This window comes from Neoarius graeffei, chromosome 6 (genome assembly GCF_027579695.1).
Source record: "Neoarius graeffei isolate fNeoGra1 chromosome 6, fNeoGra1.pri, whole genome shotgun sequence".
NCBI classification, from domain to species: domain Eukaryota; kingdom Metazoa; phylum Chordata; class Actinopteri; order Siluriformes; family Ariidae; genus Neoarius; species Neoarius graeffei.
The window spans coordinates 34619917-34633610 of NC_083574.1; the positions used below are offsets into that span (position 1 = coordinate 34619917).

The 13694-nt window shown below is 43.1% G+C and overlaps 1 protein-coding gene across 1 annotated transcript; it reads left to right on the plus strand.

Annotated features, from left to right (window-relative positions):
- The first annotated feature begins 3176 nt into the window (after positions 1–3176).
- LOC132887417 (ciliary microtubule associated protein 1B-like) lies at positions 3177–12046 on the plus strand. Its single transcript, XM_060922892.1, has 6 exons — positions 3177–3288; positions 7672–7875; positions 7985–8086; positions 8170–8291; positions 8386–8526; positions 11954–12046. The coding sequence occupies exons 1-6, from the start codon at positions 3177–3179 to the stop codon at positions 12044–12046; spliced, it is 774 nt and encodes a 257-aa protein (XP_060778875.1).
- The last annotated feature ends 1648 nt before the right edge of the window (positions 12047–13694 follow it).

Genomic DNA, 13694 nt, shown 5'->3' on the forward strand with positions numbered 1-13694 from the left:
CGGTAGCTTTTCAACAAACTGTTCGCTATCCTTTTTCCTCTTCCTTTTCTCACTGCCACTTAGAAATCGTTTCATTCTGATTTTACTTTAACAAAACATTGTGCGAGGGCTCTGCAGCTAGCGCTAGATGGTGCTGGTAAATGGATTCAGCCCGCTCGCGTCGTTGCCTAGGTTACTTCAAACACTACGGCTCTGAGAAAGAGTGAAGCCAGATAGCTGTGCGTGACATCACATACTGGTGGTTTTGCTTGTGAATCTAGCTGTAGGATTACACGTGAATCATGCTTTATTGCTTTTATTATTTTCGTAGCAATGTGGTTCATGTCGAGTGGAAAATATGTATAATCACAATGAATTATTACATAGTAAATGATGATGTATAGAGTGCTTCGAGGTCAGCGCGCACCCGGCGGCGGCCATATTGGAAGTCAAAGCGCGCTGTGTCAGTGCATTGTTGTTGTCCAGCGAAGCAAAAAGGGGTGACAATGCCGAATACGTGTGTCATTGTTGGCTGTCGTTGCCGGGGGGAAAAGGGTGGCAAAAGCTTCCACAGACTCCCTAAAGTCGTGACTAACCAGGGAATTGCAGCACAGGAGACAACAGTGGCTGGCTGCCATTAACCGATCAAATTTAGGACAACTGGACTGTATCCGGATTTGTTCTGATCACTTTGTGACAGGTAGGTTAAATTGTCTTGAATTTCATAGTTACTAAAATAAAATTCTTTTCTATGTACTTTCAGCAATGATTAATGGATATATTTGTCACATTAGGTAGCTTATGTCTACTGCAGTGCATTGTTTCATCAAATGGCATTTAAGATCTAGGCCTGGAGTAATGGACCCAACCGGACACAAATCTATCGTATGCTTCCATACTCTTGTAGTTCTGGAAATCCTTTAGTTCACAAAATGGACTTGGGTGAAACACTAGATAGTTCACAAGATCTATGTATGTTAAATGCGGCAACAAGCTGGGGTCAGCTTTCCATTCCTTCTCACTAACAGTGTATGGATCTACATTCCCAATGAAACGTACCTTCTCAGCATAACGCTCCCGTGCCTGCTTATCCAAACTTTCACAGTAGTGCTCCATCACTTCAGATGTCTAAATTCTTAAAAAATCCAAGCTTCTAAGCCCTCTAACACGGAAACGAATCGCTAAATGTGTACTCTATGATGTGTACTCTATGATGTGTACTCTATGATGTGTACTCTATGAGCGCTCTGGAGCGAGTGACTTCCAAGATGGCCGCGCACGCACAGTGTTACGACGAGGCCCCTGATTGGACGAGGCTCAGGGCAATTGCCCGACTTTGCCCAATGGAAAGACCGCCTATGTCTATGGACCCTTTTCAGTCACGTGACCTTCGTAAACACGACCGCCATTTTGGACATGTAGTGGACTTCGGCTCAAATCGGTTTGAATGCGAGGAAGGCGACAAACATAAAAGAAAAAGGAGCGAGATGCAGAAAACTGTATTTACTAGTTTACTATAATTATGATCTGGCAGCTATTTACACCGGATCCAGTGTAAATAGTTGCTGGAGCCAACGTCCGGCCGGGCCGCGAGCGAGCGCGCGCCGGCTCCGCGGCCGCCGGCTCCGGCCGGGCCGCGAGTGAGCGCGCGTCGGCTCCGCGGCCGCCGGCCGGGCCGCGAGCGAGCGCGCTCCGGAACCTCGGACGTTGGCTCCGGCGGCTATTTACACTGGATCCGGTGTAAATAGCTGCTAGATCATAATTACAGTAAACTAGAATGGAATGTTAACAGCAATGTAATGCCTTTTCTGGCTAATTTTATTCGTCTTACCTCCAACAAAGTGGTCACTACACAAGCGCTGGTATGCCGCTATCCATCTTCTCCGTCGGTCAGCATCTACCGGGATCCGATAAAATGATAACCCTTGCCTTGTTTGTTGATGGTTACTACATCCAGGTGCACAACAACATAGTGGCATGATGGAAGTCTTGCTGAAAATAAACACTTTCTTTGCTGCCGTTCCTCAGTGCTGGCTGTGGTAAACTACTGGTAGTACATGTCCAAAATGGCGGCCGCGTTTGTCGTGACGTCACGTGAAAAGGGTCCATACTGTAGTGCAAAACAATGTTAAATGATACACATCAACTGAGAGTTTCCCTGCACATCGTGGTGAATAATTTAAACCTTGTTTTGCATGATTTACTGGGCTAATAACACTTACCTTTAAGCAATTTCCACTGTGTGACAATCGACAGTCTGTGCTGAAATCTGAAAAGCCCGCGTGCTCCACAGTGTCGATTCAAAATGCGGTCTTCCACCAATCACAGCTCGGAGCGTCGGTTGCCCCTGACAACAAAAAACGTCAGGCTGGGACGCAATGGACTGAACCATTTTTCAAGGAAGAGGGGTCACATTATGTCACAGCTTCAATTTTAGAAATTATATTCAATGATGAATTGCAGCTAGCATTGCTCAAATAGTTAATATGAATGTTTTTAATAAACAATGTTTTAATATGTAAAATTAGTGTGGGACTAGGGTGGCAAGAGATTACTTTTGGGTGCCCCGCCCCCCCACGTCACCACAGTAGATCCGCCCTTTTAACTGTAAAGGAACGTCATATATAAAGGAACGATCACTTGCATTTCAGCACTTGACTCTTGTTCTTTTTTCTTCGGAAAAAAAGCACAACGTAAGTTTTTTTTCTGTTCGAGCAAGTTCTCTGAATTAAATTGAGTGTCGTGAATAGTATTTAAAAAAAAAACAGGCTAGTCGTTAAACATGTCAATAGATGGCAAAATCTGCAGTGTAAAGAGAGTCTAAATGTAATATAATTACTTGGGTTGGTTGTGTTTAGAGGATATTTCGACGACTTTAAAGTTAATATGTAATATAATTTGTGTTACATTTCAGTTCTACAAATTAATTCAGATTAATTATGTTAAGAATAGACGTTATTTTTATTACTGCGTCCTCGTGTACGTCACAATCCTTTTTGTTATGACAGCATTGCATTCAGGGGTTCCTTGCTGTCTCTGGTCTTCAGTGTGAATGTTGGGATAGGATAGGAACTCACCTTCATATTTATTCTGAACCCAGGATGAGTGAAATATCTTATTCTGACAAAAGTGTTAATTGAGGAGAATACTAATTTTGGAATGTGTGTCTGATTTGTTGGTCTTCTGCAGAGCGAGTTATGAGCAGTCGTGATGTGTGGGTTGGTTCCTGGAGGCCTCACAGGCCAAGAGGTCCAATTGCTGCGCTGTACAAAGGCCCCGGGCCCAAGTATGCCCTCCCAGTGGCTACAGGTAAACAACCAAGCAATCAAAATTGTTGCGAAAATAGAAATGCACTTCTGGACCATTGTGCTCAATACAATTTTATAACACCGATAAGATTTTCATTTGACTCCCCTTCATATATTTCACCTGAAAATGTGGATATAGTGTCCCTTTAAAAAAATGATGATAATAATAATAATAATAATAATAATAATAATAATGGGCGGCACGGTGGTGTAGTGGTTAGCGCTGTCGCCTCACAGCAAGAAGGTCCTGGGTTCGAGCCCCGTGGCCGGCGAGGGCCTTTCTGTATGGAGTTTGCATGTTCTCCCCGTGTCCGCATGGGTTTTCTCCGGGTGCTCCGGTTTCCCCCACAGTCCAAAGACATGCAGGTTAGGTTAACTGGTGACTCTAAATTGACCGTAGGTGTGAATGGTTGTCTATGTCTATGTGTCAGCCCTGTGATGACCTGGCGACTTGTCCAGGGTGTACCCCGCCTTTCGCCCGTAGTCAGCTGGGATAGGCTCCAGCTTGCCTGCGACCCTGTAGAAGGATAAAGCGGCTAGAGATAATGAGATGAGATGAGATTTTGTACAAAGTTTTTATTTATCAAATTTGCAAAAAATAAAACTAAAAATGCTTTGTTTCTCAAAATCCAGTGAATGTGGATAGAATAATACAGTTTTTCCACTCACTTCCGTCATATATGGCTTATAGCCAACTGGGCTGTCACACTTGTGTGCATTGGCACACGCAACATGTGGACTCACAGGTACGGTACGCTCCGGACAGCGTGCACTCCAAGTTGACTCACACCTGCACAGGATTAAGACCCAATCAGTGCGCCTATATAAGGATTTGATATGCACACTCAGTTTGTGAAGTATTGCGTTGTTGACATATTACTGAGCCATGGTTTTATATTGGTTTCCTGATTCTTGTCCTTAGTCTTTGATTCTGCTTTTGCCTGTGATACTCTGTTTGTGCCTCGCCTGACCATGTGCTTGTTACACCGTTTACGATTTTGCCTGCCGTTTTGGATTGTTTGCCTAATTTCTGCTTTTATAATAAAATTATTAATAATAATATAACAATAATAAAATTGTTTTCTGATACCATGTCCATACAGTGAATATAGCATATGAGAGAGAGAGAGTGTATATATATATATATATATATATATATATATATATATATATATATATATATATATATATATATATAATATAATGAGGCAGTAGCCACAAAAACGAACCGTAATCCAAAAATGAACAATTTAAAAATCACAGAAGTAAAATATACCAAGTGTCTGTACTTTATATTATTCTGCTGTTACCTCTTACAGTTTTCAAATCTGAAACCTCCGAACTGAGGCTGACATACACACCGCTGTCACCATGACCAAAACTCTTTATTTCCTGGAAAAGGCCCGGTGCTAGAGCTCAGTGGTCTCAATACTCTTTTCGACAACTTCCCGTAACAACTTGGAAGTGCGTCACATCTACATCACACATGAGACCACTGGCCAAAGAACGCGAGGAAAGGGGGACAACCTGGAGTATATTTTAAAATAGGAACACACTTTACCTCTATAATAAGCATAAACATGTCTGAAAGCGATTTTCTTTTGTCTAGTCCATTTATTTCGAATGGTGAACCGAATTGTATACACTCACCAGTCATTTTAATCGGAACACATGTATGCGCAGTGCGCTATTGTTACACTCTTACATTCTTACAGCACGATGACATGGTGGCTACCACCTCTATATGAGACAGTAGCCATAAAGACCTTGACCGGATGACCCCCAAAATGTTGGTGGTTCTATTTGAGACTAATGCCCATCTATCCTGAAAGTTTCATGAAGATTGGTCCAGCCATTTTCCCGTAATATCGTTTACAAAAAAACAAAGAAACCAGACTGAAAACAATATCTCGCCCCCTTGTGGACTCCGTCCCGGACGAGGTGATTATCACCTTCTGCACGTACATCCATCTCCTACCATCCCTGACCGAATACTTTGCCCAGTTGACAGAATACTTTGCCAACATACGGATGTAGCAGAAGTCAATCAGCTTGCTCTACGCCATTCCTGCATTTCCATGCCTCAGCCCCTAGCTATATTTTTCCCACAGCGTCTTTGAATAGACGCTCTAGCATCCTACGATGGAGAGGAATATCACCCAAAGGGATTCAGCCTGCAATGTGCCTTTTTCTATGCTGAACTGGAGGAGCCCAAGCCTCCAGAACCTGCCTGAGTCAGCTGCATGATTTCCTGGCTCATGGAACGAGCATGCTGATGGGCCGATTACTTCATGAGAGCACACAGATGGGCCGATTACCTCATCCATGCCACCATCGCTTGCAGGCTTTTCATGTCATGCTCTGGTACCTCTATGAGGCCTTGGAGAAGGAGGACCCCCATGAATTTTTTTTGTGTGTGTGTGTGTGTGTGTGTGTGTGTGTGTGTGTGTGTGTGTGTGTGGTTACTACATTGGAGGCCAATGCAGTGGCAGCAGAGGAGGCCATTAAGCCTAATCTCCTTCCAAAGACTGATGCATCAACAGCAGAGGAGGCCATTGCTCCAGAGCCACTCCTATAGCCTGTTCCAAAGCTAGTCCCAGAGCCAGCACCCAAGCCAGCATCAGAGCATGAGCCAGTGCCTGAACCTGAGCTGGAGCCAGAGCCAGTGCCTGAAACAGAGCAAGAGCAAAAGCCAGTGCCAGAGCCAGTGCCTGAACCAAAGCTAGAGCCAGTGCTCGAGCCAGAGCAGGAGCCAGCACCTGAACCAGAGCCAGCACCAGTGCTAGCACCAGAACCTGCACCAGGGTCAGAGCCAGTGCGAGAGCAAGTGCCAGAACCAGAGCCAATGCCAGAGCGAGTGCTCGAACCAGAGTCAGACACAGAGCCAGTTCCTGAACCGGCACGAAAGGCCGATGGGGCGGATCTCTGCCCTAGACTTCTATGAAGACGTTGTTGTCCCGCCGCCGCCCGGCTATGAAGATGTTGTCATCCCACCGCCGCCTAGCTATGAAGACATCCCCCCCCCCAACCGCCCAGCTATAAAGACGTTATCCCGCTGCTGCCTGGCTATGAAGATGTCATTGCCACGCTGTCGGGCTCCGACCAGCACAAGAGCGGTGCTCAAACAGAGCCCATGTCCAGTCCAGAACCCAAGCCCAGTCCAGAGCCCAAGTCCAGGTCCAGTCCAGAGCTTGAGCCCAAGTCCAATCCAGAGCTCGAGCCTATGTCCAGTCAGGAGCCTATGTCCAGTCCAAAGCCCAAGTCCTGTCCAGAGCTTGAACCAATGTCCAGTCCAAAGCCCAAGCCTGGTCCAGAGCCCAAGTCCTGTCCAGAGCTCAAGCCTATGTCCAGGCTGAAACCCAAGTCCTATCCAGATCTTGAGCCCATGCTTGATTCCACGTTCAGTCCGGAGTCCATGTCCAGTCCAGAGTCCAAGTTCTGTCCTGAGCTTGTTACACCATTTACGATTTTGCCTCCCGTTTTGTATTGTTTGCCTAATTCCTATTTTTATACTATAAACCTTCTGCACATACATCTATCTCCTACCATCCCTCACCAAATACTTTGCCCAGCTGATATCGGCACTACGCACCTTGTCGGCTATCAGCACATATCCAACTAATTTTTGTGTAATAACATATATTATATATACACACACAATAACAACTAATAATGTAATAACAACTAAGCAGAAGGTTAAGGATCTCAACCATGGCAGTTTTCACATTTTTTAATTATTATTATTATTATTATGGGCAGCACGGTGGTGTAGTGGTTAGCGCTGTCGCCTCACAGCAAGAAGGTCCGGGTTCGAGCCCCGTGGCCGGCGAGGGCCTTTCTGTGCGGAGTTTGCATGTTCTCCCCGTGTCCGCGTGGGTTTCCTCCGGGTGCTCTAGTTTCCCCCACAGTCCAAAGACATGCAGGTTAGGTTAACTGGTGACTCTCTAAATTGACCGTAGGTGTGAGTGTGAATGGTTGTGTGTCTATGTGTCAGCCCTGTGATGACCTGGCGATTTGTCCAGGGTGTACCCCGCCTTTCGCCCGTAGTCAGCTGGGATAGGCTCCAGCTTGCCTGCGACCCTGTAGAAGGATAAAGCGGCTAGAGATAATGAGATGAGATTATTATTATTATTATTATTATTATTATTATTATTATTATTATTAGTGGTGGTAGCAGTAGTAGGATATACTGAAGGTACAAAAGGTGTATGCTTGATTGCACTACCCCAGCAACAAGGAATGATAGAGTTTAAGTACCTTTTCTGAGTTGATTGCAAGTTATTTCCAGATGTGCTTTTTGTTAATCAGGGATAGGCTCCAGCTTGCCTGCGACCCTGTAGAACAGGATAAAGCGGCTAGAGATAATGAGATGAGATGAGATGAGGTGTAAATGAGCATGACCCACGGAAATGGAAAGCTCCTGCGTATAGCTTTGGAATACGGCATCTGCAATTCAGAGAAAGCTGCACACCTGGACCTGCCTACCTCATCCCCTCGAATATCACTAGAAATGGATGTCATGGCAATCCTGCGTATTCGCTATACAGTCGACCCAGAGACCTTCAGCCCTTCCAGACCCCAGGACCAGGTGGGAACACATGCATATACACATATAGCCACTTACATGCAATATAGTGTAGCTTAAAAAAAGTCTCAAAATAAAGATCCAAGAGACCATTTGGTTTTAATTTTTGCAGGGAGTTATCGCCCTGAGAAAGCAGCGTTGAAAACCTTTCATTCTTCCCCTGCATACTCACTGTCTGCAAGGACCAATTTGTTCCAAAAAGACCCAACACCAGGTATACACTGCACTTCAGAATCACACAGCAGGTGCAGTTTATTATCACCGAGCATGCACTGATTCTGTTTTTCCTCCACTCAGGGCCTGCTGCGTACATGCTTCCCCCAGTGGTGGGGCCAGTATCAGTGTGTAAAAGATCTGCCCCAAACATTTCCCTCAGTGGCCGCAGCAAAATAGGCACCTTCTATGAAGACTTGAAGAAAGTAAGAATCGCTTGAAAAACGCATAAAAGAAATGCAGGAGGTCGACACTTTCACACTTATTTTTTATGATAATAAATTCCTCTGCTTCTCTTAGACTCCAGGTCCTGGGACTTACAGAGTTGTAGATACAAACGTTTACAGATCAAAATCTGCAGAGTACAGCATTCTTGGCCGCAACAACTTCCCGGGCGATAAAACCCAAAAGCCAGGGCCTGGAGCTCACTATCCAGAGCAGGTACGTCACTCATTTATTTTACTGTCTTTTCCGAGGACTTTTGATTGACATAATTATTAATACAGCTTATTGGCATGCAAGGAATCATGATTCTGGGTTGACAAATCTTCCCACAATGCCTTTGAAAAAAAAAAAAGTTTTCTATTGCCATAAATGCAACATTTATTTTCCAATTCTTTATCAACAATATTCCTTTTGTTAAACAACAAAAAACTTTTTTCCATTTACTTAAGAACCAACAATAATTATTTTCCCACATTCATAAAGAGTAAAATATAATATTCTATGAACTAAAATATTCCTTTTCATAGAAATGTAAAAAGTTAACTAGAGACAATTCCCCTGTGGGAAATTGTGAGAGTGATGCAGTGCGCGTAGCAGACGCTTTTGCAGGAACTGCACTGAACTGTGTGAGTGTGTGTCTTGCCATGAGGCTATAAGCCTGTGTCTCTCTGATGCCCCTTTTCCATCAAATCAGTTCCAGGGCTGGTTCGGGGCCAGTGCTGGTGCTGGTTCACAACTCGTTCAACTTGCGAGCCAGCTGAGAATCAGTTTGCTTTTCCATAGCTTGCGGTGCTAAGAGAAGACACGTCATTACGTCGCTGTATACGTCAGTTACGTCGTTGTATACGTCATTACGTCGCTGTATACATCAGTTAGGTCGCTACGTTTGCATAAACCTTGGCGCGAATATCGAAATAAAAACAACAGAAGAAGCAGCAGCAGCAACAACAATAATAATAATGGATGACTTCGCGTTTGTACAGCTGCTGCTTCTCGTTGCTTAAAAATGGCGATCTTTCGCGGTCTTGTTATTGTTGTCGGTCTTAACAACTCCGCCCCCCCTCTGACGTAAGCGGTTCTTTCCTCTGGCCCAGCAGAGAGTTGGTGCTAGCCTGGAACCGTTTTTTCCGGCCCCAGAGCCAGTTCTTTGTCAATGGAAACAGAAAACCCGCTTCCAAACTAAGCACTGGCCCCGAACCAGCCCTGGAACTGCTTTGGTGGAAAAGGGGCATGAGAGGGAACAGCCCCTCCCTCCTGTGTGTGTGTGTGTGTGAGAGAGAGAAAGCGAGCAGCCCCTCCCCCACCCGCGCGCGCTGAGCGCAGAGACACAGAGTGGCACACAGAAAGTGAAGGATTTTCTCAGAGTGCTCCCTCCAAACAACGGGGATTTACACGGAAACGGAAGGAGATATTCACAAAGTTCTTTCACATTGAGCACTACAAGGCTCTGATGAACACGTTGATGTAATTTTTTTTGTCTGTAGTGTAAAAAATGAGGACAATAGAGCAAGTTAAAAACGAGTGACTTTTCTGATTTTGCAGTAAAAGCACTGCCAGGTTTATAATGGGAGTCAATGAGGCAGAGTGGCTGTCCTCTTGTTACTTTGAGGCTTCTAATTCAAAAACTGTAAATCCTGTCGTTTAGGTAGAGACATTGTGTGAATCAGGACAAGTGTGACTACCACTTTTGAGAAAATTATGTGTGTAGAGTGAAAATTGTGGCTGAAAACACAGTTAAAATGAGAAAGTTTGAGCTTTTTTTTCAGGCTGCCTACACTCTAAATTCCTGAGCCCCACTGGTGTGAAACGCAATAGACATCCATTATAAAGTCTGAATTTCTCCAGTTTTGATCATGGTGTTTGAGCTGGGACTGATCCAAAAGTATAGAACCTAGCAAAAAAGTTGAATGCCAGATCCACAGAGGAGAAGTTTGTCTACGTTTTAAAGTTTGAATCATGTCTGTAGGTGAAAGCATGCCAGAGCAGCGGATGTTTGAAAAACATTGAAAAAGTGTGTTTTTCAATTAATTCCATAGAAATAAATGGGAAATTTTGGGTGATTTTTTTCCCGACTGTGTCGCGAAAAAAATCACAGAATGATGAACAAAGTAAGAGCACACCGAGTCCGACTGAGCCGCAAGTTTTGATATATTGCTTGTCTGTGTGCGATGTACGGTTATTGGATTATTACAAATCAAAATTTGTACGGAAGATGAAAAATTCCTAGGTACTCCTTCTCTAATAATAAGAAGAAACACACAGAAGAACAATAGTTATGCGTGCCTAGCCTGGGCCCGCCCATCCTAAGTGTGACACAACACAGGGGCCTGTTGCGAGCTTAGTCTGGCAAGGCAAGCTATCTCCAGCTCTTCCAAGCTCCCGAAAAATCGGGAGCCAATCAACTTTGAGCATCTCCAACGGCCCTGGGTAGAGGCGTGTTCAAGGCAGTGACGTAGTAGAACTGCGACCGGAAGCCATAGATTGTTTACAGAATCTATGCCGTAAGCGCTTCATTCACTAGAAACATTACGAACATGGAGCAGCGGCAAGCCTTTGACACAGCGGTAGATGCTGTATTGAAAGCATTCAACGGGAAGTTCTCATTGAAAACGGAGCAAAGAGCAGCCCTGGAGGTATTTATCTTCCTGTTACTCAAGCAGTTTCCGTCGCGTCACATACGTCAGAGGAAAGAGTGATGTGATTGGTTTAAGCTTTGTCACAGCCTTTTCTGGCTTTGACCAGTAGCAAACTGAGGCATTTCAGGGAGGCGGGTCAACCACACGCTTTGGGAAATGGTTGGGCTTAATATCTTTGCCAGACCAATGCTCGCAGAGCTTTGAAGTTGCGTTAGCCAGACTAATGCGTGCCTAGGCACTGCATCACTAATAACAGAACAATAGTTATGCGTGCCTAGGCACTGCATCACTAATAACAAATAGTCCTGTTCTTAATAAACCTTTATGAACATTTGTGAAGGCTGTAGTCAGCTTAAACACAAACCAGCTACTTCCATTTCTTCTCTTTTCTTTACCTTTCAGTAGTCTGTAAAAAGAGAGCTCTGATTTCTTGTTAAATCTAGTTATCTGGGCATTAGAGCTGTCTTCTGCCTAGGATGAAGTCACACATTTTATTTTTATATGTATTTTACATTATTGTGCCATCTGCTGTCAAAACAACAGTTACAGCTAGGAAAAACTAAGAAATTACTCCACCTGATAATAATCTCAATTGATTTTTTTTTTTATTTCATCAATTCAAAACATCATAAATTTTTGTTGTGATTTATCATCACATGACATCATAATATGCCTTGTAAATAATATATGCTGTGGCCAAATTTAACCCCAACCTTAACTTAATTAACTTTAGGGGATTTTGTTTTTTTTTCAAAACAAAAGAAAAAAAGCTGTTTCTGTTAAAAATAAGCAGTTTTACTTGTGAGGACCAGCTAAATGTCCCCGCAAGGTAAAAAGTGTCAAAATTGTCTCTACTTGTGAAGCCATTTGGTCCTCGCAAACACAAACACACATGCGCGCACACACACCCCATTTACAAATTACCCTTAAAGCTGTATGTATGTGTGTGTATATCTCTCTATCTGTCTCTCTCTCATATAATTTGTGCGTGTGTTTATATTTTGTAGGTGATCTCAGCACGACCCAAAGCTCCCAGCTTCACCTTTGGTGTCCGTCACTCAGAATACATTGCCCCGCTGATTATCGACATCGCTAATTAACCATCACCTCACTCTTATCTCAAAGATAAATGTCTTTTGGTATTTGACTTTGCAAGGCTCCTGGTTTCCCAGCTGGTGCAGTACCCAATGCTGAACATGCGGCATGGTGCCCCATTCAGTATAAAGTAGTATCTTCAGCACTAGGCCATGCTCTTACATGGTGAAGAGGCCCATTCCTTTGCACATACACCAAAAATCTTAAATTTTCTCTGCAGCCTGCTGACAGCCCTTGCTCAGGGAACAGCCGGTCCTCCAGAAGTTCAGCAGGAACTAGAGAAAAATAAATTGACATTTTGGTTCTCCGGCAGGCTGTGAGGAATGTTTTGGTACTGCAGCAGTATTTGCCTGTCCTTGTGACTGTGGAAGAATCTTGTGAGTCTGTCTCTTCCTGGGATGAGCCTTCTGGATTTCTAGAAAGAAAGAAGGAAATGCTTTTGAATAAGCACAGTTAGTGATTCAGAACTCAGCAAAATTTCTCTTAACAAGGTGAGAACAAATTTATAATATAACTGTATTTCCAAAAAGCATTGCTTAACTTTGAGATGCTTTGGTGAAACTGAACATGAGGATGATTGACAAACACATGCTTACAATAACATTTCAGCATGAATCACATATCGGCTTATAATTTAATCATAAATCGGTGCTTTTTCAGCTTCACAGATTTTCTTATATTTTCTAAACTAGGTTCTAAACTTTTCAATTCCTGATATACCTGGGATTACTCTCTCTCTCTCTTTCTCTATTTCCAGGATATGAAATTTATACACAGTTCCACACTGTTTGAGAATGGTGGTAATGTCTGTAAAGGAATTATGAGTCATTTAAGAAAGGAGGAATCAACAAATCCTGCCTTCTCTGTCTGGATAAATGAGTCAAACTGTGCAACAGACGGATAGACACACATTTCATCATCAAATCATCAACTGGGTAAGCCCAGTGCTACCAAGATGGCAAAGTACATGATGAAAGCATCTTAGGGATTCCCAAAATTCAGCTCCAATATCGAGGTGAGTTTAAGTTTACATTTCCATTCTCTGACAATCATACAGTTCTACACAAAAGTTAAAGATTAGTGGAATTGTTCGTATTCTATTTTCTAACAAACCCATAAATGTAGGTTTCTTATTTGCTCTTATACAATGATGGTCGACACATTGTTTTGTTTTATTTCTTTTTTTATGTATTAAGCTCCGTAAAAATAACAAGTATGGATGCGTCATTAGCATCAAAAACTGTTGCTAAAGCAATGGCACAAAAGGAACCAATAGGCAGCAAAATTCTGCAAAAGAGCTGCAATATTGTAGGTTAGACTCCTTGACTGACAAGTCTTCCTCAAAAAAGCAAAGCTGCATAATGTTTCCAGTAAAGTCATTTCATTCAAGCATGTAAGAAATGTATTGCAAAAAATGTTACATATAGATTTGAGGTATAAACTTTTTGGATTTGACTTTTTGTATTCTGTATCACCACAATAAATTGATACGTCAATACCTACGGTAATCTTTTGTACATTTCTAGGTCATTTTGTGGCATTTAATTTTGTGCTATTGTTTTCATTATCACAGTATTTCTGAATGAGGAAGTTTAATATGTACTGAACATGTTTAGAGGCTTTTCCTATAGTGTCTACTGTGATGACTTTGAG

Bases quoted from the DNA above. Each gene is read 5' to 3' on its own strand.
- LOC132887417 (XM_060922892.1), top strand. From the start codon at position 3,177: ATGAGCAGTCGTGATGTGTGGGTTGGTTCCTGGAGGCCTCACAGGCCA. The intron at 8,292-8,385 runs GTAAGAATCGCT...TGCTTCTCTTAG, and splicing joins TCTATGAAGACTTGAAGAAA to ACTCCAGGTCCTGGGACTTA. The intron at 8,527-11,953 runs GTACGTCACTCA...TATATTTTGTAG, and splicing joins GAGCTCACTATCCAGAGCAG to GTGATCTCAGCACGACCCAA.